General features: G+C 37.6%; 3 protein-coding genes and 1 long non-coding RNA gene across 5 annotated transcripts; 2 read left to right on the forward strand and 2 right to left on the reverse strand.

Annotated features, from left to right (window-relative positions):
* Positions 1 to 121: 121 nt before the first annotated feature.
* On the reverse strand, positions 122 to 1,368 carry LOC148692704 (uncharacterized). Its single transcript, XR_015953147.1, has 2 exons — positions 891 to 1,368; positions 122 to 801 (listed from the first exon to the last, which is right to left on the reverse strand). It is a non-coding gene; the product is annotated as an uncharacterized LOC148692704 (long non-coding RNA).
* A 4,073-nt stretch (positions 1,369 to 5,441) lies between these two features.
* On the forward strand, positions 5,442 to 6,494 carry LOC137741717 (Glutaredoxin family protein). Its single transcript, XM_068481425.2, has one exon. The coding sequence runs from the start codon at positions 5,583 to 5,585 to the stop codon at positions 6,348 to 6,350; it is 768 nt and encodes a 255-aa protein (XP_068337526.2). The 5' UTR covers positions 5,442 to 5,582; the 3' UTR covers positions 6,351 to 6,494.
* A 10,072-nt stretch (positions 6,495 to 16,566) lies between these two features.
* On the forward strand, positions 16,567 to 20,708 carry LOC137741715 (Protein kinase superfamily protein). 2 transcript variants are annotated; one of them, XM_068481423.2, is made up of 10 exons: positions 16,567 to 16,696; positions 16,860 to 17,019; positions 17,154 to 17,295; positions 17,732 to 17,803; positions 17,911 to 18,054; positions 18,151 to 18,282; positions 18,463 to 19,100; positions 19,276 to 19,466; positions 19,580 to 19,712; positions 19,888 to 20,708. In XM_068481423.2, exons 2-10 carry the CDS (start codon positions 16,899 to 16,901, stop codon positions 20,484 to 20,486), a joined length of 2,172 nt encoding a protein of 723 aa, XP_068337524.2. In that variant the 5' UTR covers positions 16,567 to 16,696; positions 16,860 to 16,898; the 3' UTR covers positions 20,487 to 20,708. The 2 variants fall into 2 exon arrangements, with proteins under 2 accessions (XP_068337524.2, XP_088535462.1); XM_088679336.1 differs by lacking the exon at positions 16,567 to 16,696 and having other exon boundaries at positions 16,707 to 17,019.
* A 172-nt stretch (positions 20,709 to 20,880) lies between these two features.
* Positions 20,881 to 24,885, reverse strand: EOL2 (ETO1-like 2). The gene is made up of 4 exons (XM_068481422.2): positions 22,899 to 24,885; positions 22,257 to 22,548; positions 21,799 to 22,108; positions 20,881 to 21,570 (listed from the first exon to the last, which is right to left on the reverse strand). Exons 1-4 carry the CDS (start codon positions 24,860 to 24,862, stop codon positions 21,359 to 21,361), a joined length of 2,778 nt encoding a protein of 925 aa, XP_068337523.2. The 5' UTR covers positions 24,863 to 24,885; the 3' UTR covers positions 20,881 to 21,358.
* Positions 24,886 to 26,087: the final 1,202 nt, after the last annotated feature.

Consider the following 26,087-nt stretch of genomic DNA (forward strand, 5'->3'; position numbering starts at 1 on the left):
TTAATCGTTTTCAAAAGTGAAGGACCAAAAATGAGAAGTTAATTCGGTCAAATTCAAACACCACTGCGATAAAAAAAAATATAAAAAAAATTCATAAATAAAAGAACAAACACAATAGTAATACTCAATAAGTATAACTACTCTTTAATTAAAATCACAAAATCCAAACATAATTGAGTACTCATTTTCCTCCCGATGCACCCATACTTCCTCAATTTTCTTTCATCAACCAACTTCTTAAGTTTCTTAATCTAGTCTTATCCCATCACTAATTTGTTTCTTTGCCACCCATCACCACAATGACAGCATTGATGTGACTCCACTTCCTGTGAGAAATTCCAGTTCTTCTCTTCTTTGAATCTTAATCGATCAGATAAGTCATGATGCGGGCACTGGGTTGATGGACTCAACCCTTTGTCATCATTGCACCTTCCCACCATACTGCCTGTTAGGAAACACACACAACACATTGTTAACCTAGCACTAGCAGCAAGAGTCTTCCTCTCATTGCCATAACCATCACCGTGACCTCTCTTGCATGCCTAGTTCCGCTTCAAACGGCCAGCTTGGTCTAATGTCTAAGCCAGAATCGGATGGGGCTCTTATCACGTAGAGTCCGCATCCACGTCCTGTTTGACATTAATCCAGTTATTCCAAACAGATCACCAGCAGCCTCAGCAGGCCCTTCTCTTTTGGTGATCCACGTAATGAAATAAACCACAAACGTTGAATGCTTTAATTATTGTGACTCCAAATTACCAGCCAAGAGCCAACGCCATTTTTATCCAGTTAAACTTAAACCTACAAAAAAAAATGATAAAATAAATTTCGGGAAAAAAGACCCAAAAATCAACTTTTGTGGTTCCTCTCAGAAGATAATTAGTTCTTACAACATCTTGATATGTAGGTTCTCAAAACCTCATGACCAAGATCACCAAGAAGAGGAGGCTTGCTGCTTCTGCAAGAGATAAGTTAGGCATCACTGGACCGGATCAATGTCAAATCATGGTATGGATGCATACCCTATGTGCAACTGCCTCGCAGAAACCGCTAGCCTCCGGCTTGGGCTAAACTAGCCGCCGGGAGCAGAACTAGGCATGAGGCGCCGTGGTGATGATGATGACAATGAAGAAGACTCATGCCGCTAGGGTTAAGGGCTTGTGTGTGAACCAAGGGGCAGTGAGGTGACGAGTGACATTGATGACAAAAGGATGAGCTCATCAACTCACCGCCCTCACTACTTACATGGTTAAGATTCAAACTAGCAGCAGAACTGGATTTCTGCCACGAAGTCGAGTCACATCGATGCTATCATCATGATGAGCAAAATTGAAAAACTTGAGCTGGGATGAAAGAAAATTGAGATAACTAAGAAAATATGGGTGAATGGATAGGACGATGAGTACCCAATTATATAACCGATGAGAGTGAGTGAAGCAAATACGGTAAACGAATTGGATTATACAGAGAGGTTGAGATTAATTCCTTTTAGGATGGGTACAAAAGTAATTTACGGATTTTCCGCACGTAATACAAATTTGACTAGTGTGAGAAAATAAAAAAGGAAAGACCGTTGTATTTTGATAAGACCGAATCTATGCATTTTGTACTTGTAGTTCGACTCAAATAAATTGCATGCACTCTATTTGAGATTGTTTTGCGGAGTTTGTGGATTCTTTCTACGAGAGTTTTGTAGTTTTAAGTTTGCTTTTGTTTTTGTTTTTTATTGTTTTCTGTTAATCGAGCTTGGCTATGTCACCATATGTGGGTTTAGTCTTTATCATTGTTTAAAATAATGGTATTAGTATAAATTTCGATATACAAATTTATGGAACTACTAATGGGCTTATTAATATTAATATCGATTGTCTTAAATAGAAATGATGAAAATTTGTTCAAAAATGTGAAAAATTAAAATGAAACTTTAAGGAATGTCGTATAACAGTTTGTCGATATTTATCTAATATGTTGGAAAACATCGACGAAGTCTGTCAATTTTAGCTGAAAATATCAACTGTATCGAAGAAATTTCAAACACTAATCTTTACTATGTGTGCCTAAAGAAAGCCTTACTTTTATGAAGTTTAATTGCGCCAAGGATATAATCTTCACTTGATCAATAAAAACCCACCATCAGCAACAGTTGAGGGTTTTTCTGTCTGTTTGATGATATTCTTGTTTCATTCACGGACAAGGGTACATTCCAACACATTTTTCTACAATAAATTAAGGAATTACACTGACTATAAGAACATGCAATCAATAAACTCATTACTAAATTGTCTAGGAAAAAAAGGTAACCCTCTTTTTTAATTTACGAAACTAAACTAATAAAAATACATTAATTAAATCAGTTGTATTAACAATAATATAATAAAAGTACCATATATGACAGTGTTTTGACAGGTTGAGGTCAACCAGATCTGGTCATTTGTTGCTGTAGAACTTGGACCAAAACCATGCAAGGAATTTTTGCCAGCTCTCAGACTCCCAGACAGAAGAAATGAAATACATACCTTAATTTGGGTGCACAAAAACCCTAAAACCCCAGAGTTTTGGTTTCACATGAAAGAGGATCTCTAGGCTGTTCTATAACTTCTTCAATGGTCAATCAAATCAAGCATGTGAAGTCCATAGCTTTGTTACTCACTTCTTCTACCCCCATGTGAACTTTTCAGAATCCACCAAGTTGGTGGCTTTTCTACTTTTCTAACTTTTGCTTTAGGAAACACCAGATTTATTCAGCCTTTCAGAACTACCAAACGTGTATTGTCTCCACTACAGTCTGCAGTTAATTATGCATATATGGTCCCTCATTACACATGTTGGATGCATCATTGCTACTCATTCACCCTCTCCTCTCTTATTATTATTCTCCTATAACTTCAGGCTTAGTGTCAAACTATATTTAACCTTGTATCGGATGTCCTTCATTCGATTTCCTTTCAAATCGTTTATATAGACAAAGATTATTATTTTCGATGTCGTGTTTCTTTAAGGATGGATGCGCTCAGACAATCTCACTCATAATTAAATTTCTACAACATTGATCTTATTTATTGACACAGTTGATATTTAGGGTTAGTCTCACCATGTAAAGTTTAGAGACTTTAGGGTACCCTACATGGCAATAAAATGGATCAAAGTGAAAAAAAAAAAAAAAAAAAAAAAAAAAAATTGACTACAAATGACATTTTCTCAATTCGACAAGCCTTCAAAGTATAACAGACGTTGTGTTTTGAGAAAAAGTATATTTGTATGTGGATATGTAATGAAAATAGAAACAAAAACATAAATGTAAGAGTGTGCAATGTAATTGTTCTTAGTTTTTTCTTTAGACAAACAGTAAATAACTTACATTAAATTCATTTAAACTATAAATAGAAAAAAGAATTTAAATCCGAACTACAGTAAATTAAAGAAAAAAACTCTATTCAGCAATCCAGTAAATCCACCACTTGGAACACAATTGGTTTAGTTGTGCTAATGTGAACAGGTGAAGATTTTGGCAAGCATATAATGTCAAATGTGCTTTGCTTGCTATTAATGGGCTGGCAAGAAAATCAGCACGCTCCTGTGATTGAATAATTTAAGCTTATGAGTAAGTGTGATCTACCACCACCCAAAAATATATGGTTCCAGAATAATCTAAACAAGCTGTTGCTTAGCCGGATCTTGTGCTGGTCATTTAGATAAATAAGCACATGATTTTGATACAAAGCTTTTAAGGCATAGGCATGTACCATAAATCTCACATTAACATTCACATACATCTATACTAAATGCTGGTTTGAAAGTATTTTAAAATGATTGAAATCGTTTTTAGTGAAAATGTCTTTGATATCAATTCTAAGCAAAAGTGCAAGTGAATCTTAGAAAAGTACTCAAAAAACTAGTGTTTCTTACAGGAAACATTTTAAGTGCTTTTGTGACATCCCACATCGCCCAGGGGAGTGATTCTTAAATGTATATTCTCATGCCTACCTAGCACGAGGCCTTTTGGGAGCTCACTGGCTTCGGGTTCTGTAGGAACTCCGAAGTTAAGCGAGAAGGGGGCTAGAGCAATCCCATGATGGGTGACCCACTGGGAAGTTGCTCGTGAGTTCCCAAAAACAAAATCGTGAGGGAATGGTAAGCCCAAAGCGGACAATATCGTGCTACGATGGTGGAGCGGGCCTGGGAAGTGATCCGCCTTGGGCTGGGATGTGACAATTGGTATCAGAGCCTAACCCTGGCTGCATGTGTGCCGACGAGAATGTTGGGCCCCTAAGGGGGGTGGATTGTGACATCCCACATCGCCCAAGGGAGTGATCCTTAAATGTATATTCCCATCCCTACCTAGCACGAGGCCTTTTGGGAGCTCACTGGCTTCGGGTTCCATCGGAACTTCGAAGTTAAGCGAGTAGCGTACGAGAGCAATCTCATGATGGGTGACCCATTGGGAAGTTCTCGTGTGAGTTCCCAGAAACAAAACCGTGAGGGCGTGGTCGAGGCCCAAAGCGGATAATATCGTGCTACAGTGGTGGAGAAGGCCTGGGAAGTGGTCTCGCCCGGGCGGGGATGTGACAGCTTTTAAAACTCAAAAACATTTTCTCTAAAAATGTTTTCAGTTATTTTAAAAAGCACTTCCAAACGAACCATAATTGATCTTCAACTTGTGTACTTCTCAGTGTAAAATTCACTATAAATTCGTAAAATTCACACATATCTACAATGGTAAAAGTAAATGAATCGATAAACATCAAATTTGATAAATGAATAAGAATAAATGCACAAGCTTGATTAAATAGTAAACTCCAAAATAAATCTCATAATATTTTAGAAGCGTTTTCAGTCATGTTAAGTGCAATTCAAGCTTAAAAATGTCTTGGCATCAGTCATCAGTCATTACCAACTCTTACGCTCAAGCAATTTTCTCCCTCTAAACCTCATTCTGAATCCACCCAAGATAAATAAAGTTCCCCAAATATAGGCCATAGTTGTGTGACACAAAACATACAAGGAACAATCTTGACCAGGTCCACATACAAAATTTTTCTATGGAAAATTAGGCAAAAGTTACCCATCTCCTAAACACAGGACCTCTCATCTATAATTAGGCTCTAAATCCCAATTACCCATCTCACTAATTACAACCTCTCATCCCTCCCCTTCCCCCCCTAAACCCCCATTAAGGCAATAAACAAAACACACCACCTCTCTCAACTAACTTAACCAACTGCCTAACCACCCCCCCCCCCTACCCTACAACCCCATCATTTTACCTATCTATGCAATCCAATCCCTCCCTTCCCTCCTCTCTCTCTCTCTCTCTCTCTCTCTCTCTCTCTATAGAAAGCTCTCCACAACTTTGCAGATCTCCCTTTCAAATTTCAATCACCAAGGCCTTTGCTTTAAGCAAAGCAAAACCCAGAAACCAACATCAATCCCCCCAAAAAATCCCATAAAATCAAAAGGCAGAGCAAACCCAAATCATATTTCTTCTGTTTTTCAACCCGATTCATAAAGTTTCTATCTTTTATTATCAGTTCTTCATCTGGGTTTTTGCTAGCTAAAGTCCAACTTCTGATCCCAACCCTCAAATGTGGCGGTCGTGGAGCAAATCAACGGTTCAGATTCACGACACGCAATCCCCATCCTCCCCCTTCTCCTTCTCCTCCTTCAAAGACATCCAAAACCTCTGCGCCGACGAAACCAACGACCACTCTCTACAACCGACAACCGCCGCCGCCACCAAAAAAGCCTCTGCTATTTTCCACCGCGTCCGAGTCGCCAATTCCCTCCTCCGCGCCTGGTCAACTCGCCCACCCGCCCAGCCCCAGCCCAAACCCCAACCCGACGATGGAATCTCCACAAAACAATCTGAGCCGTCCATCAGCTCCATCCCGGGGGCGGAGAAGCGCATTGTCGTTTACTTCACGAGCCTACGTGTCGTGCGGCCTACGTTCGAGGACTGTAAGACCGTCCGATCGATTCTCCGAGGGTTTCGCGTATCATTGGACGAACGAGATCTAGCGATGGACCACCGGTTCTTAACCGAGCTGCAGCAGATTATCGGTCAACAAACTAAGTTGACATTGCCGAGGGTTTTCATTGGCGGGAGGTACGTAGGTGGGGCCGACGAGGTGAGAAATTTGCACGAGGCCGGCGAGCTCAAGAAGTTCGTGGAAGGCTTGCCCGCACAGGAACCGGGCTTATGCGACACGTGCGGCGGGTACAGATTTATTCTGTGCGCCGTGTGTAGCGGCAGTCACAAGTTGTACTCTGAGAAGAACGCCTTCAAGAGTTGTACGTCGTGCAACGAAAACGGTCTCATCAGGTGCCCTTCTTGTTCGTGTGCGCCGCTCTAATTTAGTAATTTTACATCTAAATTAGAAATAACAAAAATCGGAGAGAAAATGTGAAAAAAAAAAAGAAAAAAAAAAGAGAAGGGCAAAAAGCCCCACTTGGAATTTAATTTTCGTTTTTTTTTGTTGGTGAGAGGAGTTTTTGTAGTTTTTTTATTAAAAAATGTTGTTGGGCCTGTAAGAATGTGTAGGCCCGGCGCATGTGGGGGTGTGGCTAAGTTGGCACCCTAATTATGGATTATGAAGGTTAATGTCAGCTAACTTTGATTATGATATTTAAGCTTAGTTGAAGTACATTTTTTACTTCCTGAATTTTATTATTTACTCTCTCTTTTAATTTTTACGAAATTTTGAGGTGCATGGATTATGAACTTTTGGCGCGCAAAATTATCTTCGGTGGCCAAAAAATTGTTGTTGTTTTTGAATGTGGAATTATTATTTGCCTAAAAGGGATGATCTTTTAGGGTTTGCATGCACAAGTTCAACATGTTTACCCCAAACCATAAATAATAAACCAACATCCTATCAAAACCATAAAAACCTTAGACAGATAAGTGAGTCCGATGTTATATTTTTCATTTTTGTATATGTATGTACGTAGTGGTGAATGCACATACATGGGAAGATCTTTCGAGAACCCTTCAAATGTTGGTATGAGTCTTTTGTGCCCACTGAGTGTTTGGTGTAATGCATGCTAGGTATATCTTGGTAGCACTCGGCATGTTGCTTCAAGAGTACTAGATAAATTCTCTTGATAACAACCATCATCTTACTTCGACATATGTTAATATTTGTTGACATATATGCAACACATTTTAGCTGGCGACAAGGTCCTAAAAACCGCTAGGCGCTAGCTAGTCGGATGGCGGGCAAGGGGCCTAGGCAGCTGGGCGGGGTCTAGGCAGGCGTCTAGGCGGATTTATGTAAATTTATTATATATCTTGTGAATAAGTGCATATTTACATTTAAAAAAACTATACTTGTATGGATAATAAAAGAATGATAAAATGAAAAAATAGAAGTAGAAGAATACACCAAGTACATCCATCCAACAAGTTCAATATTTAAAAAACAGTAAGCATATAATCATAACAAGAAGTATTCTTGGATGATAAACTATATTTTTCTTGTTCATGATCCTTGCGTTGAATTGGATATAGACTAAATTGTTTAACCTTGTTGTATCTAATTTATTTTTTTTCTTTGTATGTATCCCCTCAAAAGTGCTCCAATTCATTTCACAATTGGATGAACTTGTAGTAAATCCATCCTTTAAAAAAAAAAAAAAAAAAAAGAACCAAACCGCGTGTTGGACGAAATGCATCAATGACTAAAACTTCGCTGCGTGATTCAAGCATGTGATTGGTAGAATGGCTATGACCCTAAACCAAAGCCAACATCCTCCTTCCTATGTCCATATCTCGTTTTGTGCGTGAAGGGACATTTAGATTTTAGATGTGGAGAAGATTGAATGTAATTAGAGCCCCGATATCATGTTAGACAATCTTTGAATCTAATGACATTTGGTTTGAGAATTAGATGCTTCTAGGCTTCTACCAAATATGATATAAAACTATGAACCTTCACTGAAGGCATGAATGAAATGAATGAATTTAATTTCTTTGCTTTTATTTCCTTTTTCTGCACTTTCTTCCTTCTACGTATTAGGGTTCTATCACAACAGTTCCAAACTTCAGGCATAGCATGCGCCCTTTTCTCATGCCAACTATCCTAGATTTTGGCTCAAGAACAAGGCTCAAAATGGAGTCTAAATCTATCTTCTGATGAAGACACCATCGTAGTGGCATCACCGTTCCATAGTGGCCTCTAGTATCTGCTTATTACCGACTTATTGCTCTTTTTAGGGCCACATAGTGCCCATCACCATATTAAATGATTTTTTTTATCTCACTTTGGATACTTGGCCAAGTGATATGCACTCGTTGGATAGTTACGCTAATAGAATCTTGGTTACACGATCTAATTTCTCACAAGAAAATACAATTAATTATGGTTTATCCTAAGCTCATTATGATGGATTCGTTTTCAGCTGTTCAATTTTCATCTAGCGAACTACAATTCGTCCGCAAAGTGTTGTCCGCATTAGAAATTGCGAATTAACAATAGATGATCATGCATTTGGAATTTCATTAAAATCAAAAGTCAAAGCCCAAAAATACAAAGCCCAAGGCGCATTTTGCTTGTATTAACATGAGGTTGGAACAAGTACTAGTACAAGTTGTATGTTGGAGAAGTTGCACATTTGATGCTCACCCCTTATTCTCTCTTTTGAAAATTATTAGGTCAAATATCACTAGTTTAATAAAGGACTATGAGAGCATGGGTAAATCGTTTTAGGAATATACCCATCTTTGTTTCTTACCTTAGAAATCTTTGAACGTACATGTACGGTATACGTTGTGATTAAGGAGTTAACATAGAAAAAAAAATGTATACAAATTGTATAATGAACCTCCATTAATTTTGATAGCGTATGGTTAAGTTTTAGGAAAAACTGAGGTAGAAGATGAGGTATGTGGTATAGTTCAGTCCAATGCATCCCTTATGTTCAAGAATTGAACTTTGTGATCCTACGTACCAAAGCTCAAGCTCGGTTCTTTTCTCCTCGTTTCGAGCTAGCCGAAAACAAAACTGAAGAGCAATAATAAAAAATATGAAAATAACACAAGAATTCCAATAATAATAATCATAAAGAAATTCACAACATCAATTATATATAAGATTAATATAAACAATTAGAGAGAAAGTTAGAAATACTAACAAACTTAGATATTGAGGCTTGCATAAATGCAATGTCCTAAATACAGAATTTTGCCCCTACTTTTATGTTTGTAGTTCGGTAGGCGTCCGTCTTCCAGGATTCAACAATCTATAATCCGAAGTCAAAGCACTTCAATCTTCGGACTCTGGCCAACTTTATATATTCCGTACTCTCAAGACACGACTCGAAAGACAAACGAAGAATGAAAGAAACAGAGTGGGAAAACTCTATTTCTCAAGAGTAATTAATTTTGTTATTTTCTACTTCTCTCATGGCTTAGTGTTACTAGGTTTATATAGAACCCAAGTGCCTTTTTCTAAAGAGCATGACTAACTCTACAAATGCTTTGTGGTTCGCACCATTTCTATAACCATGACAGCCAATTAGCTATGACATAACTGTAAGTAAATTAGGGAAAAGTTACAGCTATTATGTTTTAAATACTACATGGCAAGTGTTGCATTCTCTGCATGAAACACTTTGCAAACTAATTTTTTCATTCAAACTAATTAAATATTATAATATTAAATATCCAACAATCCCCCACATGAATGAAAATTTAGGAAGAATTTGAGAGTACAGGCAGACAAAAGATGCATCGGGAGAGGTGTCTTTTGGACTTGAACCTACCCTAGTGAATACTTATTAGGTTTACTTGGTGACGCAATGGATGTGGAAGATCTTGAATTGTTCACCACAGCAGTAAACCGAGACAATAAGCAACACACATCACTAATCCTAATATATTACGGTCTATACGGTTGTGTTCATTTTGGTCCTAAACAAATCCCGGATTCATGAAAGCTTTAGTGAATTTAGCCATCTAATTCTCATATAAGCGACCCACTTGTACTCTCACATAGGTGACCACTGATTAAGAATAGGTTGCTATATTCCTTTTACTTATAAGATATCATGTCATTAAGTAAAAATATACACACTAAAACTTCTGCAGACAACACACTTCTTCCACCATAGGAATAAGGTATATAGTGTGTTAACTTCTTTGAATCATGCCTAACTAGTTTGCCTATTGAACTTAGAATATGGGATCTCCAGTCTACTAAGTTAGGTTTCTGCCCAGCTGATTCATTAGTTATGTTGGCTTTAGCCTCATTCTCCTCGATGATCAACTTACTCTCTAGTCAAACCTTTAATAATTGGTACCACTAAGGTTGACTATCTTTAATGGTGTGCACAATCTATCTTATGAAATTATATTTCATATGAGAGTAGTTGTTTCTTAATTTTGAGTCCTCAAAAGTATATATATGTTGGGACTTTTGTAAGTAATTTGCTAACACGAGGAAGTACTTCCCCCACATTTAAGGTATTTGTAAGATGGTCTCTAACCTTGTCATACCTTAAACAATTACTCATTACAAGAGATGACATTTTGATTGTCTTGCTCAATTAGCAAATTACATTTCCATTCTTCTTATGCAAATCTCATATTTCAAAGATAAATAAGTGAACCCCCATAATTCATTCATAATTGTGGTTAATTCTTAACTTTATCGTTGAATTGATCACATTTTCTAGTTTAAGAAGTAGGAAATGATTAAGGTATAGACTCTATCTTCTTATATTAGACTCTATCTATCATTTTAGGCCTTAATATGTCTCACTACTCAGTTCTAGGCAAATCACTTCTTGGTTTTCATCCTAAGCCTACTTTCAAATTGCCATGGATGACGGATTTGGAACCCTCACAAAGGGAATGTCATCCCTGTTTGAGTTTAGGCTTTGGCCTATCAGAGTGACTATGCAAAGTATTCTAATACCTTCGAAGTCTCTTTATTTCCTTCAACATAGGTCTTGACCCCCACAATTTAATAGTCATGTTACTGAGAGAGAGCAACGTCATCCCAAATAATGAAGCTTTATGCCTTGACTAATGGAACATCACTTCTGATGCCGCATGTATGAAAGCTTCTTGATACAACGTCATGTGGTAATTCATGACAAAACTCTTGTTGAATTACTTGATGTTGCAATGCCCATATTCACACTCATATGAAATGGCCTAATAGACATTTGGTATATGCAAATCAATTCATTTCATCACACCAAACAATGCTTATGAACTTGCTAGAACCACCAACTACACCAATAAAAAATGATTATATTGGTCAAAAGCACTAAATGCCTTTTCATGAAATTGTGTTTAGTAAACAAAAATTAAATATCAAACTCACATCCGTAAGAGCGCCTTAAAGGCAAACTCAAAAAGGGAAAATGCATACTTATATATACATGCAGTGCCCACAAGTGTACTTATCTTCGCATATCGAAGATCAAGAACTTCCCATGACTATATACGAGGACAAGACATCCTGACTATTAATGTCATAGTTCTGCTTGCCTTTCTGTTACATCAGAACAACTGTATGCATGAAGCATCGCTTCAAGCATTTGTGGAAGTCTTTGCGGTTTTGGCAACAAACATCATATGATGGCTTTTCACCCAAAGATACATGCATCTACTCAAGTAATGAAGCCAAAATGATGATATTCAAAGGGTACCATCACAATTACCGAAGGTTACAGTATGAGAAAGAACTATCATCTCCATAACTAGTAATCGAATTGTTACAGTTTGAATGAACCAAATCCATGACCCTACAATGGAAACGATCGTGCCTTTCCGTACGAACTTAGTTCAAATCATACATGGGTTCTCATTTTGTTTTCTTATCTGGCCAGAGATGCAAACTGTAAACTGATCAAAGCATAGTAGGAGAGTCGCATACAGTTTCATTGAGTAACCAACTTTTCAATTTGAAAAGTTTTAACTACGTAATTATAATTTTAGAGTTTAATTCTAGACAATTTCCACTCATTTTGAAACTCAAGTATTTAATCTTGATTCTAACGTAGAAAAAATTGACACAACGAGTATCATATATGTTTATTTAACCGTGTGTCTCAAACCAGATCAATAAAAGGAAGCCACATAGAATCATAACTACCTTTTCTCGAAATGTATTTATAGCACAACATACATACATACATATATATATATATATATATGCACATCGATCTTAGGGACCTACAAATATATTAGAGAAGTGTTTCTTTCTTCCAATTGATGGCTAGACTCGTTCAATATCTTATGATGTCAGTTTTTCTACATTATGAGATTTCTCACATCCATATCTTCTAATTGTTCCATAAAGTTTCTGTCTTTGGATTGTTGGAGCAATAATAAAAAAAATATGAAAATAACACAAGAATTTTAATAATATTAATCATAAAGAAATTCACAACATCAATTATATATAAGATTAATATAAACAACTAGAAAGAAAGTTAGAAATACTAACAAACTTAGAGATTGAGGCTTGCATAAATGCAATGTCCTAAAGACAGAATTTCGCCCCTACTCTTGTGCTTGTGGTTCGGTAGGCACGTCTCCTAACATTCAACAATCTATAATCCGAAGTCAAAGTACCTCAATCTTCGAACTCTGGCGAACTTTATATATTCCGTACTCTCAAGACAGGACTCGGTAGACAAACGAAGAATGAAAGAAATAGAGTGGGGAAACCCTATTTCTCAAGAGTAATTAATTCTGTTATTTTCTACTTCTCTCATGGCTTAGTGTTATTGGGTTTATATAGAACCCAAGTACCTTTTTCTAAACAGCATGACTAACTCTATACAGATGCTTTGCAGTTTGCACCACTTCATTAACCATGACAACCAATTAGCTATGACATAACCGTAAGTAAATTAGGGAAAGGTTACAACTAATGTGTTTTGAATACTATACGGCAAGTGTTGCATTCTCTGCATGAAACACTTTACAAACTATTTTTTTCATTCAAACTAATATTAAATATCCAACACGAACCTTATCAGTTTACAAATATGGCCATGAGTTTGGGTAGGCTGACCAATGCACATGTGACATGGTTGCCATTTTGAACAAACAAACGTACGTAAGCTTCGGGAAACAGGCATAAATTTAGGTCCACCTCACATCACATGTATGTGATATAGTACCTTATACCACTTCAATCATGGGGGCAAAGGTCTTACTTTTGAGAAGGAGGGGCTTGCCATTGATATCAAAGTGGAGCTGTACACGCCGGATGATGTGCAATTCCCATGTTAAAATAGCATTATTCTTCTCTCTTTTTTTCTTTTTTATAAATGATTTTAAAGTATTATAAGTGTTTTGGTGTTGTTCTTCAAGTAAAGACGACGTGTTTAAAGATCATTTAGTTTCGTGATACTCAGTCTTTACTTTATTCCACAAGAGTTATCGGTGTTAAGTCTATATCAAAAAGATTGTACTTCCATATAATTCATCGTCATAGATGATAGTGTCGCAAACCAAGTGCCAACAACTCCACTATGTATTCTTATAAGTCTATATCAAAAGGATAGACTCCTAGATAATCCATCGTCTAATTAGAATATACTTTGCTATTCAAAAAGCTTGAGTAGGAGTTTCTACTCAAAATTATTTGTTGTCGTGTTTATGATTAGAACTGTTCATATTATAAATCACTCTATAAAGATTGTCACTGCAAAAAAATTAATTAAAACGAATGTCCTTTACTCCACAAAATGTATAAAAACAGATTAACTAAATTAATTGGTAAAAGCATTACAAACCATTTATGTATTTGCTACAATAGATTGACTAAACGACCTTAGTTTTAATTCCTTTCTTGCAGAGATGATCTTTACATAGTGATTTATAATATGAATGGTTCTAATCATAAGCACAAAACTTTGTGATTCGAAAATGAAGAGTTTTGAGAAGGAGTTCCTACTCATCCTTGAGTAGCCAAGGGTTATTGGTCTTCCAACTCCCTTGCATGATTGCATCCAAGTTTATTGATTAAACGATTTCAAATTAAGTTGATTTTTAAAGAGTAATTTAAATAAAGATGGTACTGAATACTGATATATTGTCCAGACCGCACCAACTGGCTTCTCCAAAGCTCATCTAAGAGGCTTAAAAGTCCTGCATTTTGATCCAACGTCATTGGAAATATAGGTCCTCCAACATTGTCCATTAAAAACAGGTGGTTGTGTTGTCTATTTTTAAAGGAAGGAGACCAGAAATGCCCCACATATGGTGATGGGTCTAATTCCACCAAGTACTCAATCATGCACAAACCCTAAAAAAATTTAGCAGCAAGTTAATGTGGTCCGGCTATGGGGTCGAAAACCCTAAAGCCTCTATCAGTACAACAAAATTTTATATTTTATGTGTATAAATATTGCATTAATTTCCCTTTCTTTTCCGTGAGTTTGTTACACGAAATAAAAATTAGTTCAAGAGGAAAAAGACCCGATCGAGGAAACCCTAATCTAAGTTGATCAAATAAGAGGGCAGGCCCTTGGTAGCACTTTTTCGTATGTGTTATGGATTGTCCTCCAAATGGCTTGTGCACTATAAACCCAACCTGAAACTTTCAACTCTCTTATTAATATGCATAAAGTATGTCAAATAATTATATTTGCGTATTTTGAATACGAAGAATGCTATAATTAGTCGCTCACGAGAACGCAAACATCAAACTGCCGCGATTATCTTTTCCAGCGTAGCTGCACACTCAAAAGAGAGTAAGACCTAACGGACCCCATTAAGGTCATTGTAACTTGCAGAAGATGTTGCTGGGTGAAGAAGAATAATCCACTAAAAACTTGGATACTTGAAAACCACTACAGATCAGCCACTTAGTTTTTCAGAAAGATTATATTTCACTATCTTCTTTCCCCTACCTGTAAAAAAATCTGTTAATTACTGACCAAACACCACTGTATCTGCTTGAGCTGTACAGTTTAACTCTTTTCATAATTAGGGCGCTAATTATCTGATATTTTCTACGATATATAGTTCTATTTTTTATATTATTTTTTTCATGTTCAAATATATATATATAATGTAGATCCACATGAAGCATATCCAAGTAGGAATCAAGATATTAATTTTTTTTTTTTTATTACTATTATTATTGTTGTGATCATTGAGAGCCCACTTTTTCCGAAACTTGACAAATTGGTCTGAATCATTGTTCTGTGTGGAGACAAAATAATACGACCGTTATGAGCTACTAATTGTTAAATGGTTGTCTTGTGCAGGCCAGAACTCAAGCTGGTTCGTGAAATACGTGTATTGGAAACTGGAATGTGGACTTGTTCAAGTTACTGATTCTCCCCCAAGCCCTTGCCCCAAAAACATAAAAAATGCAGAGAACATGTAATTTCCACCTTGTGACCAATTGCATGATGCCAGATGATCGATTTTAATTTATAAAATTGAGGCCCCCTACGTACGTACCAGCTGGGGTATGAGTCTTGTGTAAATAGTCAATGAAGTTGCTCGGTCTTACAGAAAAAAATATGGCTCGCACTATGCAGAATGGAAGAGACCAAAAGAAAGGAAATTACGTAGAATTTTCACTATATTAATTCCAAAGGGATTTAATAAAAAGATAAAAAAGGGACACGAACGTGTATCCAATTAAGTAAAATGCAGGGTGGGTTCCTAGAAAGGTATGAACTTAGATAACTACGAGAGGAATGATCTCGAAAATGAAGGGTTTTTTATTTAATTTATTATGTAACAGAATGCTTATGTATGAGATAAGTTTCATGGTAATATCCATCGTTGTCTAGGATTAGTTTAGGGTTAGACAACTCAATATATTATGTGAATGTTGAATGAAAATATGTACAATGTATGCATTGTTGAAGTGAAGTTAGAAGATGGAGAACTCATGAAGAAAACTTATTCCTTATAATCTCTACAAAAATGGTAAGATTAAGAGTGATAAATTTTCTTCATCACTTCAAGTCAAGCCAACTAGAGACACCAAACGAGAATGTAGATAATGATTATAACTATTTCATCTTCATTCACAATAATTAAAAACAGATATTAATCTAAATCTTCATATGATATATCTTTGCGTTAAACTAATTTTCAAAATAAATACGAGCTTATGAAATTTCATTTAGGTGAGAGATATGATAACTAAACATTATACATATTAATTGATTAAATTATGAGCTAATCTTTTATTTTACCCTCACCATCAAAAAAGAAGAACAAATCCCTTCGAATATTATATACCAGAAGGAAGAAAAATGGACTCTTTGATTAAATCAAACGGGCGGTCATGATATTTCTAGGAAAATACTACAAATTGATCCTAGCAGAAAGTGGCAACCCTAGGGAAAAATTTTTATTGTAATCAGAACACAGATGATACATTACAAATTTTTATATGTTATTAATTTTTTAATACATATATCGCAATACATGGTATACCAACCTTTATTTCGGTCACACTGAAAAATATCTTCAATCCTACAAGAAGTACAAACAAAGAAAAGGAAGCCTCACCGAAAATATCACGTGGCCAGCACGTGGCTGCGATAGGACGGCGCTATAAATATGTCCCCGAGACCAGTCGCTGGTTGCTGGCTACAAGACAAAGCAAGCAAAACAAAACGTTGCTGAATTGCCGCGGAACCGAAACATTCAACTTTCCGTCGTCTTTCCCCGATATTTCGATTCCCTTTTCGGGTTCCCATTTTGGTAAGTTTTCGGTCAAGCATTAAAAAAATGGAACTTTCCAACTGTTAAATGATTTTTAACAAGTCTCTGATTGCACGCGCTTTCTTCCACCTCTGTCCAACTTTTCTCTTGCCGTTCTTGAGACTCCCTCAAAAACATCTCTTCTCTTACTGTGTGTATAAAGGTTGCAGCCTGGGAATATTTGATTCTGTTTGACGTGGGGATGAATCAACGGTCGAGATTTTCTGGGCTTTTGAAGCACCGGCGGATGGCAGTGGTGATGGTGGTATTTCTTTTACTGTTTCATCAGAATCTGAGCCCGTGTTGGTCTCTCAACATTGAAGGTATACGAGCTAGTAGTACTTGTTCTTCTGCATTTCCATACAGTTTTCAATCAGCTGCTTCATGGGATTTGGCTTTTTTAACCAGCTGCTTAATGGGTTTTGGTTTCTGATAAATGCGTGGTGCTTGGATGCAGGTGTGGTGTTGTTGAGGTTCAGGGACAGGGTGGTGACAGACCCTTTTGGGGCTTTGTCGAATTGGAACAACAATGGTGGAGAAGATGACGATCCTTGCTCGTGGTTCGGGGTCGAATGCTCGGATGGAAAAGTTATCATCTTGTGAGTGGCACTTGCTGATAAATATTTATTTTGTTTATCATCTTTTGCTTCGGCATCTTTGTTTTCGAGTACTGGAACACGGCTCAAATCATTTGAAGTTCTACCATGCCAAAATAGGAAATGATTTTTGTGAATTTGTCAAGTGCTTAGAGTAATAATTTACTTCTCAATCTGCAATGTGAATAAGTACTTCTGCACTGATTATAACTTGATTTGAAGAGGGGTTTCGTATATCATCGAATAAATCATTTCACCATGTTCTAGCTTGAAGCTTCAAAGTGATTGGAAAAGCGCGAATCTTTAAAGATCTATCAATGGAAACTATGAGTTTCTACCAATTATATTTTGAAATCATATATATTTAGGAGACTCTTTCATCTCCTATATTAATTCATGGTTTTTTTAGCCTAATAAAATAAGATTGATCAACTTGCAGGAATTTGAAAGATCTTTGTCTTGGAGGAACGTTGGCCCCTGAATTAGGGAAGCTAGCTTACATAAAATCCATGTACGAATATAACTGGTTCCATGTCCAATGATTTTTCTTCAAAATCTATTTATTTTCAACGTTTTGCTTCAAGGCATTAATCTGAATCTGGTACTTCTTTACTGCAGTATTTTGCGCAATAATTCGTTTACTGGAAACATACCGAAAGAGATTGCAGAGTTAATGGAGCTGGAAGTTTTGGACTTGGGATATAACAACTTTACTGGACCTTTCCCATCTGATTTCAGCAAGAATCCATCTCTTACTACTCTGTATGTAGATCTTTTTCAAGATGTTTCCACTCACGAATCTTACTGCTTCTTGGATTTTACAGTTTCACTAAACTCATCTTGTGACTCTTCTTGCAGTTTACTTGACAATAACAGATTTCTTGGTTCCATACCTGCCGAACTCCACCATTTGGAGATGCTTTCGGAATGCCAGGTAGATCAGGATCAGCTAACAGATGCTGCTTTATGTATGAGCAGATCTATCAGCTGGTAAGAAATTTAAACTTCGACCTAATTTACCAAAAACCAGTTCATTCTCAAAAAGTTCTTTATGTTTCGGCATTGTAAAAAATATGGGAAGCATTACAATTTACAAACAATTTTGTACGTTGTAACATATAATTTCCTTCATTCAGTCCATGATGACCTTTTTTTTTGTTTGTTTGGTAGGAGCACTGCCAAACCTGAAGATGTAGCTTACCGTAGGCTGCAGCAGGTAGAAGATGAAAAAGCGCCATCCAGATTTGGAAGGGCTAAAGAAAATAAACGCAATTCATTATCAACATCAGCTTCTTCACCTTCCTCACCACCACTTCATCAGCCTTCTTCACCATCTCCACAGCCATTTTCAGTCTCATTGCCACCCACAATATTTTCACCTTCACCATCACCATCACCATCACCATCACCATCACCATCACCATCATTAGATTCCCCCTTACCATCACCATCAACAAATTATCCTTTGGCATCTCCCCCAAGTAGTTTTCTTGCTCCTTCACCTTCGCCTTCAGTAGCACCGACTCCTGCCTCTCCAGTCCCAACAAATCCCCCAACAACTACTATTCCACCATCAGAGTCCAGTCCAGAACCAATTCCTTCCCCTTCTTTAAGTCCAAGTCAGATGGCTCAAAGCAGCTCCAATTCAAGGCATCGTGTAGTTATGATATGCGCAGGCATTGTTGGAGGTTCGTTATTGATTTTCCTTTCAGTTGTTGGCATTATTGTGGCCCAAAGCACTAAAGTTGTTACCGTCAAGCCCTGGGCCACCGGCTTAAGTGGGCAGCTGCAGAAAGCATTTGTAACAGGTCAGATTTGTGAGAATATTCAGGCCCCTGCAGCCTGCACACACAAACTTAAACACTTATGCATGTATATTTGTATGTTTATATTCACATCTGATTCCTTTAAATTTGGTGCGGTCAAATTTTCGCTTAAACTCCGACAATGTTCGAGTGCTCAGCTTGATGAACTGTGTTTCAGGTGTACCAAAGCTGAACCGATCAGAACTTGAGGCAGCTTGTGAAGATTTCAGTAATGTAATTGGATCCCTCTCAGATGGCAAGGTTTATAAGGGAACTCTTTCAAGTGGGGTTGAAATAGCTGTGACATCAATCACAATGGAATCTTCTGCAGACTGGACTAAAAATTTGGAGGCTCAGTTTAGAAAGAAGGTAAACAGCAAACAATCTATCAAATTTTATGCGCCATTTAGTCCAAGAGTCCCGAATTGCCACTTCTTTTGATGTATATTTAATATAAACATGTGTTTTTCCTGCTTTTACAGATAGAAACATTGTCCAAAGTGAACCACAAGAACTTTGTAAACCTTATCGGGTTTTGTGAAGAAGAGAAACCATTCACAAGAATGATGGTTTTCGAGTATGCTCCAAATGGAACACTTTTTGAGCATCTACACAGTGAGTACTTTCTCTCCATGTTGTGAAGAAAGTAATGAAAAGTTGTCAATCTGTACTTCAATAGCATTTTCGTAATCAAAATGCTTTGACACAGACCAACTTACGTTAGCTGAAAAGGAATGCTTATGTAGCTAGGATACAGAGTTTTGATATGCCGAATTTTTGTGTCTTGCAGTAAAAGAAGCTGAGCACCTGGACTGGGGAATGAGACTACGAATAGCCATGGGGATGGCATATTGTCTAGAGTATATGCACCAGCTGACTCCACCTTTAGTACAGAAGAACTTGCAATCATCTTCTGTCTACCTGACCGAAGACTACGCAGCCAAAATATCCGATTTCACCTTCTTGAATGAAGTGACAGCAGCGAAGATGGGACCCGCTAACAAGAAGCTTCGTGATTCCATGTCCACAGATCCAGAAAGCAATGTCTACAGCTTTGGGGTAATATTGTTTGAAATAATCACTGGTAGGATTCCATACTCCGTGGAAAACGGTTCTCTTGAAGACTGGGCGTCACACTATCTAAAAGGAGATAAATCCTTAAGAGAAATAATGGATCCTACCCTAAACTCTTACCAAGAAGAAGAGCTAAGCGAATTATTTCAAGTGATAAAGGATTGCGTCCATCCTGACCCTAAACAGAGACCAACAATGACAGAGATCACGGGCAGGTTAAGGGAAATCACAGCCATGGGACCTGACGGTGCCACACCGAAACTATCACCACTTTGGTGGGCAGAGCTTGAAATTATGTCAACAGAAGGAAGTTGATCATGAAATCTATTTAATTTTGTATGAGTTTTATTCTTTTACCTGATTTTGCTATTGATTTATAGCAGCAGGATGCAAATAGGATATATATGATTGTGTTGTATTGTATCTAACTAAGTTAGAGATATTGTGTTGTATATAACTGAGAAAGTGAGATTTTTAAGCTTGTATACCCGAAAATATACGTCTGAGATCAATAAAATTCTACTTTCTGAGTAGAAAGGCCTCCGTTGGGCGGTCTCCGGATTTAGTGTTCTAGTTTCATCTTCAAGAGCCTGAAAGTTACCGTAAAACCTTCCGAGGGCAACCATCGTTTGGCAGATTCTCTGCATTGTTTTTCTGGTGAAATTAAACAGATACAAAAGAAAGGAAAATCTCAAGTATGTTTCAAGAATTGAGATAAATAGATGTCCTCAACTTTGCTAATGTACAATGGGATTGTATCGGAAATCCGTTTTCTCATCGATTGACATCAAACAATTCTCAAGGTAATATGATTGAGAATTTTAAAAATAAAATTAAAAGTTGGACAATGGAATGCTAATCTTCAACCTGTGCTCCTATGTGATTCTTTCTTGCATAACCATCTCCAACTAGAGTGGTCAAGAAGGCTGCTTGCGGCTTGCAGTTCAAGTTTCATCGCAATCTATCGAAAATGCCATATATACAAAGCATTACACTGGCGATCTTTTTCCATTGAACCAATACCTTCTTGTGGCCGGGCGGGTTTGCAGCTGAACAACTTCAAGATTATGGTTTCTGGGAGACTTTCCGAACAATGAAGCCCCCGTAATTTTACCTCTTCAACACTAAAGATGAAGTCTCCCACACACTGGAGTCATGAGCAGCATATAAACACGCTAAATAGCATCTCAGTCCCTGGCTCGATTATACAATTCGATAGTGTCTGTGTGGTTGGGGTTCATGCAGAGAGCTGCTTGACAATCTCGGAGAGCAGAGCTTAAATCTCCGATGGACTCATAAAATGCAGCTCGAAGATGAAGCATTTGCAAGTCAGGCTTGAAAGATATGGCCCTTGTAAGCTCTTCTATAGCTTCGGTCTCTCTTTGTTCATCCATCAGCACTGTTGACATGGGATTCCATATATTAGACAATGTTTTTCGGTTTCACAAGTGAAAAACTCTTCCTACTAGTTGGGGACCATTAGCAAGCCTAAAACAAAATGAAAAGTTTGTGTTCTTGGGAATGCGAGTGCTAGATGAGTGATAGATGTGTGTTTTACAATTGGAATTTGGATTCTTAACCACACTTCTTTGGAAAATTGGGAAATAAAAGGGGTCAGAATGGTTACCTGCTGCCCTGTATCTGTACGGGTATGTCCTTAATGGATCCAATTGTGATGCCATATTGAGATCATTCTTTGCCATCTCGGGATCACTGTACTCTGACCGTTTCTCGTATGCTGATGCATTACTTTGTGCCTTCTCTATGAGCTTGGTTATCTCATCATATGCAGCTTTCCTTTGATTCTTAAGATGATAAACACGCGCCAACCCCTGATGAGCTCTTGTATGCTTGATGTCAAGAGCACTCTTGTAGCAGTCCGCAGCCTTGTCCAGCTTACCACAATCCACATATATACTCCCCAAGTTATTTAGGGCCTGAAAATATTCAGAATAACTTATCAAACAAGAATGTGACGGTACAACAACAAAGAATGCAAGCGTAATATTCTATCAGAATACACTATCAAACAAGAATGTGAATGTAGAATGATGAACAATGCAAGCATAATGAAAGAATGCTCACTTGTCCTTTACGAAGGCCATCTGAACGACACCTGAGAGCTTCCTCCAGCAGTTGAATAACATGAGATGATGCTTCAGAGTCCAAGCTAGCATCTGCCAGTGCATACGCTTTAAGGAAAAAAGCTTCAAATGACCTCTGAATGTGTATGGACTTTTCCGCCTTTGCAAGAGCTTCTTCACGATTCCCAGTGTCATATAAAATCCACCCTTCATAAACCAGCCTCTCATGCTCAGAGCCAGAATTATTTCTTGCCAACCGCAAACTGCGCATTGCAGCCTTCTGACAATTTAACCTAATAAAGTTCATAAGTTAGGAAGCTTTCGTGGGTGAAATCAAAGTTCTACATTGCCTGCACATTCGCTTATTATTGAATATTGATAAATCAGCATGTATGATTTCATTAATCCAACTGCATTTTGATGTGAAGTGATTCAAATCTGCGGTAGGTTTTATATCATATCATAAGAAAAAATTGCTAAGTCTACAGATATCGAACATTTCAATCAAATTCGGCCCTCAAATAATCCAAACATCATGACTATGTGATGACATTTTATAAGCACAATATAACAGTAAGTATAATACACAAAGATTATAGCTGGATAACACAGAAGATGATAGCTACGATCAGAAAAAACATACCGTAAAAGGAGTAAAGATTGACGAAACTGCAGGAGGCTTTTTCGAGGGTTATGTCCCAACATCTGATGTATGATGGCCAGAGATCCAATGTCATCAACAGACGACCATTGATCATATAGTTGCATCCAGCACTCAGCTTCACTCAATTGCTTAACCCGAAGGCTGAGGAGCTCCACCAAGTAATCCCCGCTAACTTTTCCATGAAACATCATGTAATTGGGTTCTAAAGTTAATAAAACACGAACATCTCTAAGAGCACTTTCATAATCTTCAAGTGCAATGAAGAACCAAGCCCGCAATTCAATGCAGTCGGGCGACAACTTGAACCTAACAACTTTGTCAATCTCCAAAATAGCTGCTCTAATTTGCTTCTCCCCAAAATTTGCAACGGCTCTATATTTATATGGAAATGAAAGAGTGGGATCTAATTCAGTGGCAGTGCTCAAATCCAAAATCTTCTCTTTCCCAATATTGTAGAGGGCACGCTCCTGGTACATCCACCCCGCTGGTTTATACTCATTGATAATAGAGCTCACCAACTTGTACGCCGAATACCGTTGCCCCTGTTTGTACTTCGTCCTTGCAACACCAGCCACAGAATAAACATGACCTGCCTCAGCCGCAGCCAGAAAGCGAAACTGTGCATCCTTGTACTGTCTTCTTTCGAGCAGAACACAACCCAACTGATGCAACACAAGCGTCTTCTGCCACCGCTGTGTTGCACATTCTTCCAACCTCTCTAATAACATTACAGTTGTGTTTGACACCATACTTTCCTCCATTGCCACATGGCTTAAAAAATAATACAATAAGAAACCATACCCTGCCATGGCCAATCTCTCCCTAACCTTGGAGCTACAAAGAAATTTCATCGCCTTTGGATTATGCAGAGAATTTGGGAGCTCTCTCAGCAGCACCTGCAAGCAGGCAGCTACAAGAAGATATGCCATCTCCTCCAAACCGTATTCAAGAAGAAGTAACGCATCATCGACATTATCAACCAGTGAAGCTAAATAAGCATCACAAGCAGACTTCATCTCCTCACAACAGAACCCATTCGCAAACGAAAGTAACTCAACAACAATCTCGGGACTGAACAAGTCTAACCTCCTGGTCCTACTATACACTTCCACAGCTCTCATTCCCTTTACAGATATCCCATTTTCCGAAAGATCAATCCTACCCTTTTTCGATTCTTTAAAACATCCATACAACATAGCCTCCAAAGGGCTAGAAAGTGACGCAATTTTACACCTTCTACAATAAATTTCTTCATCTCCTATACAAAATGAAACATCACCTTCCTCCTCATCCAAACCCACCCACTCACTGCCCTCAAAAAATGGCACGCTAACAGCTTTTGCAGCGTCTTCCCCATATTGACAATGACCCGAAACCAAATTCGGATCAACCCCACTTACCAACGCAACCTTAGGACACTCAAGAACTTGCCCACCACAATCCAAAGCAGCCATTCCCACAAGCTCATCCTCCCTCCTCTCGAACCTCAACCACGCCGAGAGCACAACCTTATCATTTACATCAGCAGCATTCTGTCGAGCAGCTCGGAGACACCGGCGAAGCAGCTTGGGATCACCAAGCCCACCCAACAGAGAGTACTGCTGAACACACAACAATGACCTCTCAGAATGAGAGGAACACCCCTCCAACCGGCGATACAAGTCAGCCAAGTTTTCGACGAAATCAGATGGCTTAAGGTGGGGGTCTATGGAGGGTTCAAGGAGGTCAGTAGCTGGGACTCCATAGGGAAGCAGAAGAGCTTCAGCCACAGAGATTGAGCTCGACTTTTTGGGCTTTGAGTTCGACCCAAAAGACTTAATCAGATGGGAATTAAACTTAGCTCTCGAAACACCGCCATAAGATTTGCCATTCGAGGGTTCTATGGGATTTACAGCATGGACTTGTGTGCTTGTGAACCGGTCTAAAAATTTCAGACGTCGCATATCTAAATGGCAATAAATCTTCTGCATATATATATATATATATGAACAAAAACAAACAGAGAATAAGACTTGTAAAGTTCTGAGCTTTTGCACCAACAGAGGATAATATTTGAGTTTTCGGTTTTTAGCTCCGGAGAGGGAGAGGTGGTGAAGCAGGCTATAGGCCAAGGTGGTGTTTGTTTCCCAAGAAAATAAATGGAGGAAAATGGTTTCTGCTTCTGGGTTTTCTCTTTTCTTTCATGGGTTGTGCTCTTTATGTGCTCTATCTCCTCTTTCTCTCTCTAAAAACTCTGTCTTTCTCGCACTGCTCTCGAAGGGGTTTTGGTTAACCGGAAAGTTTTTGTTGTTTAGGTGGCTAACTTCGAAGCAAAGGAGTTTTTTTCTGCACATCGGAGTCAGTTCAGCAGCACCCACCATTGTCAACCACTAGAATAGTGACATGTGGCTTTTCAAGTGGGAAAATTAGCCTTTCCCAAGTGATGAAGTTGGTCAACTGGTTAGTTTTCTACATTAGCTTATTGTAAGCTTAATTAGTAATTAATTAACTATAAAATGTTGATTAAGGAGAAATTGAATTCTAAGTAAAGGTCATTTGGCATGGAGTGAGCTTGTAAACAAATGTGACTTAGAGAAGAAAAGTTGATGAGTCACATCACACCAAATGGATCCTTTTAATATACAACATTTATGAAGTGTATTCAATCGCATTTTGAGATATTTTAATTTTTTTAATAAATTTAGTGGTATTTAATTAGAATTGTAAGTTATTTTTTTAAATTCAAAATATATTTAATTAGAATTGTAAGTTATTTTTTGAAATTCAAAATGTTATTCAATCAAAAATTGTAAGTTATTATAAGGGAATTTCTAAGATTTCATAATGTATTTTAAGCATTTACAAATCTCACATCTTTTCCTAATATTTCAAGAGAATTGAATCAAAATGGTGTATTCAATTGGGATTTTGAGGAGTTTTACATGATTCATAAAAGGGAGCATTTTTACTCACCACCATAATAATCGTGTATACTCATTATACATCTAATCATTTGTCATGTGTCATTTCAACTAACTCTAATTAACTTTCACATAAATATGTTACCTTTTCAATTTAAAAAAAAAAAAAAAAAAAAAAAAAAACCAAGGTTAAGTGAAAGGACACATGATAGATGATTAGGTGCATAGTAAGCATACACTAAGATTTAGGGAGGGAGCACTTTTGCTC

Source organism: Pyrus communis, chromosome 11 (genome assembly GCF_041283825.1).
Source record: "Pyrus communis isolate YQ-2024b chromosome 11, ASM4128382v1, whole genome shotgun sequence".
NCBI classification, from domain to species: Eukaryota; Viridiplantae; Streptophyta; class Magnoliopsida; order Rosales; family Rosaceae; genus Pyrus; species Pyrus communis.

What these genes read in the sequence shown, in the direction of transcription:
- EOL2 (XM_068481422.2), bottom strand. Translation starts at nt 24,862, where the DNA reads ATGCGACGTCTGAAATTTTTAGACCGGTTCACAAGCACACAAGTCCAT. An exon ending in ATGGCCTTCGTAAAGGACAA is followed by an intron (nt 22,109 to 22,256) that starts GTGAGCATTCTT and finishes GAATATTTTCAG; the next exon opens with GCCCTAAATAACTTGGGGAG. An exon ending in GTACAGATACAGGGCAGCAG is followed by an intron (nt 21,571 to 21,798) that starts GTAACCATTCTG and finishes CCATGTCAACAG; the next exon opens with TGCTGATGGATGAACAAAGA.
- LOC137741717 (XM_068481425.2), top strand. Translation starts at nt 5,583, where the DNA reads ATGTGGCGGTCGTGGAGCAAATCAACGGTTCAGATTCACGACACGCAA.
- LOC137741715 (XM_068481423.2), top strand. Translation starts at nt 16,899, where the DNA reads ATGAATCAACGGTCGAGATTTTCTGGGCTTTTGAAGCACCGGCGGATG. An exon ending in AATCCATCTCTTACTACTCT is followed by an intron (nt 18,055 to 18,150) that starts GTATGTAGATCT and finishes CTCTTCTTGCAG; the next exon opens with TTTACTTGACAATAACAGAT. An exon ending in GCAGAAAGCATTTGTAACAG is followed by an intron (nt 19,101 to 19,275) that starts GTCAGATTTGTG and finishes ACTGTGTTTCAG; the next exon opens with GTGTACCAAAGCTGAACCGA.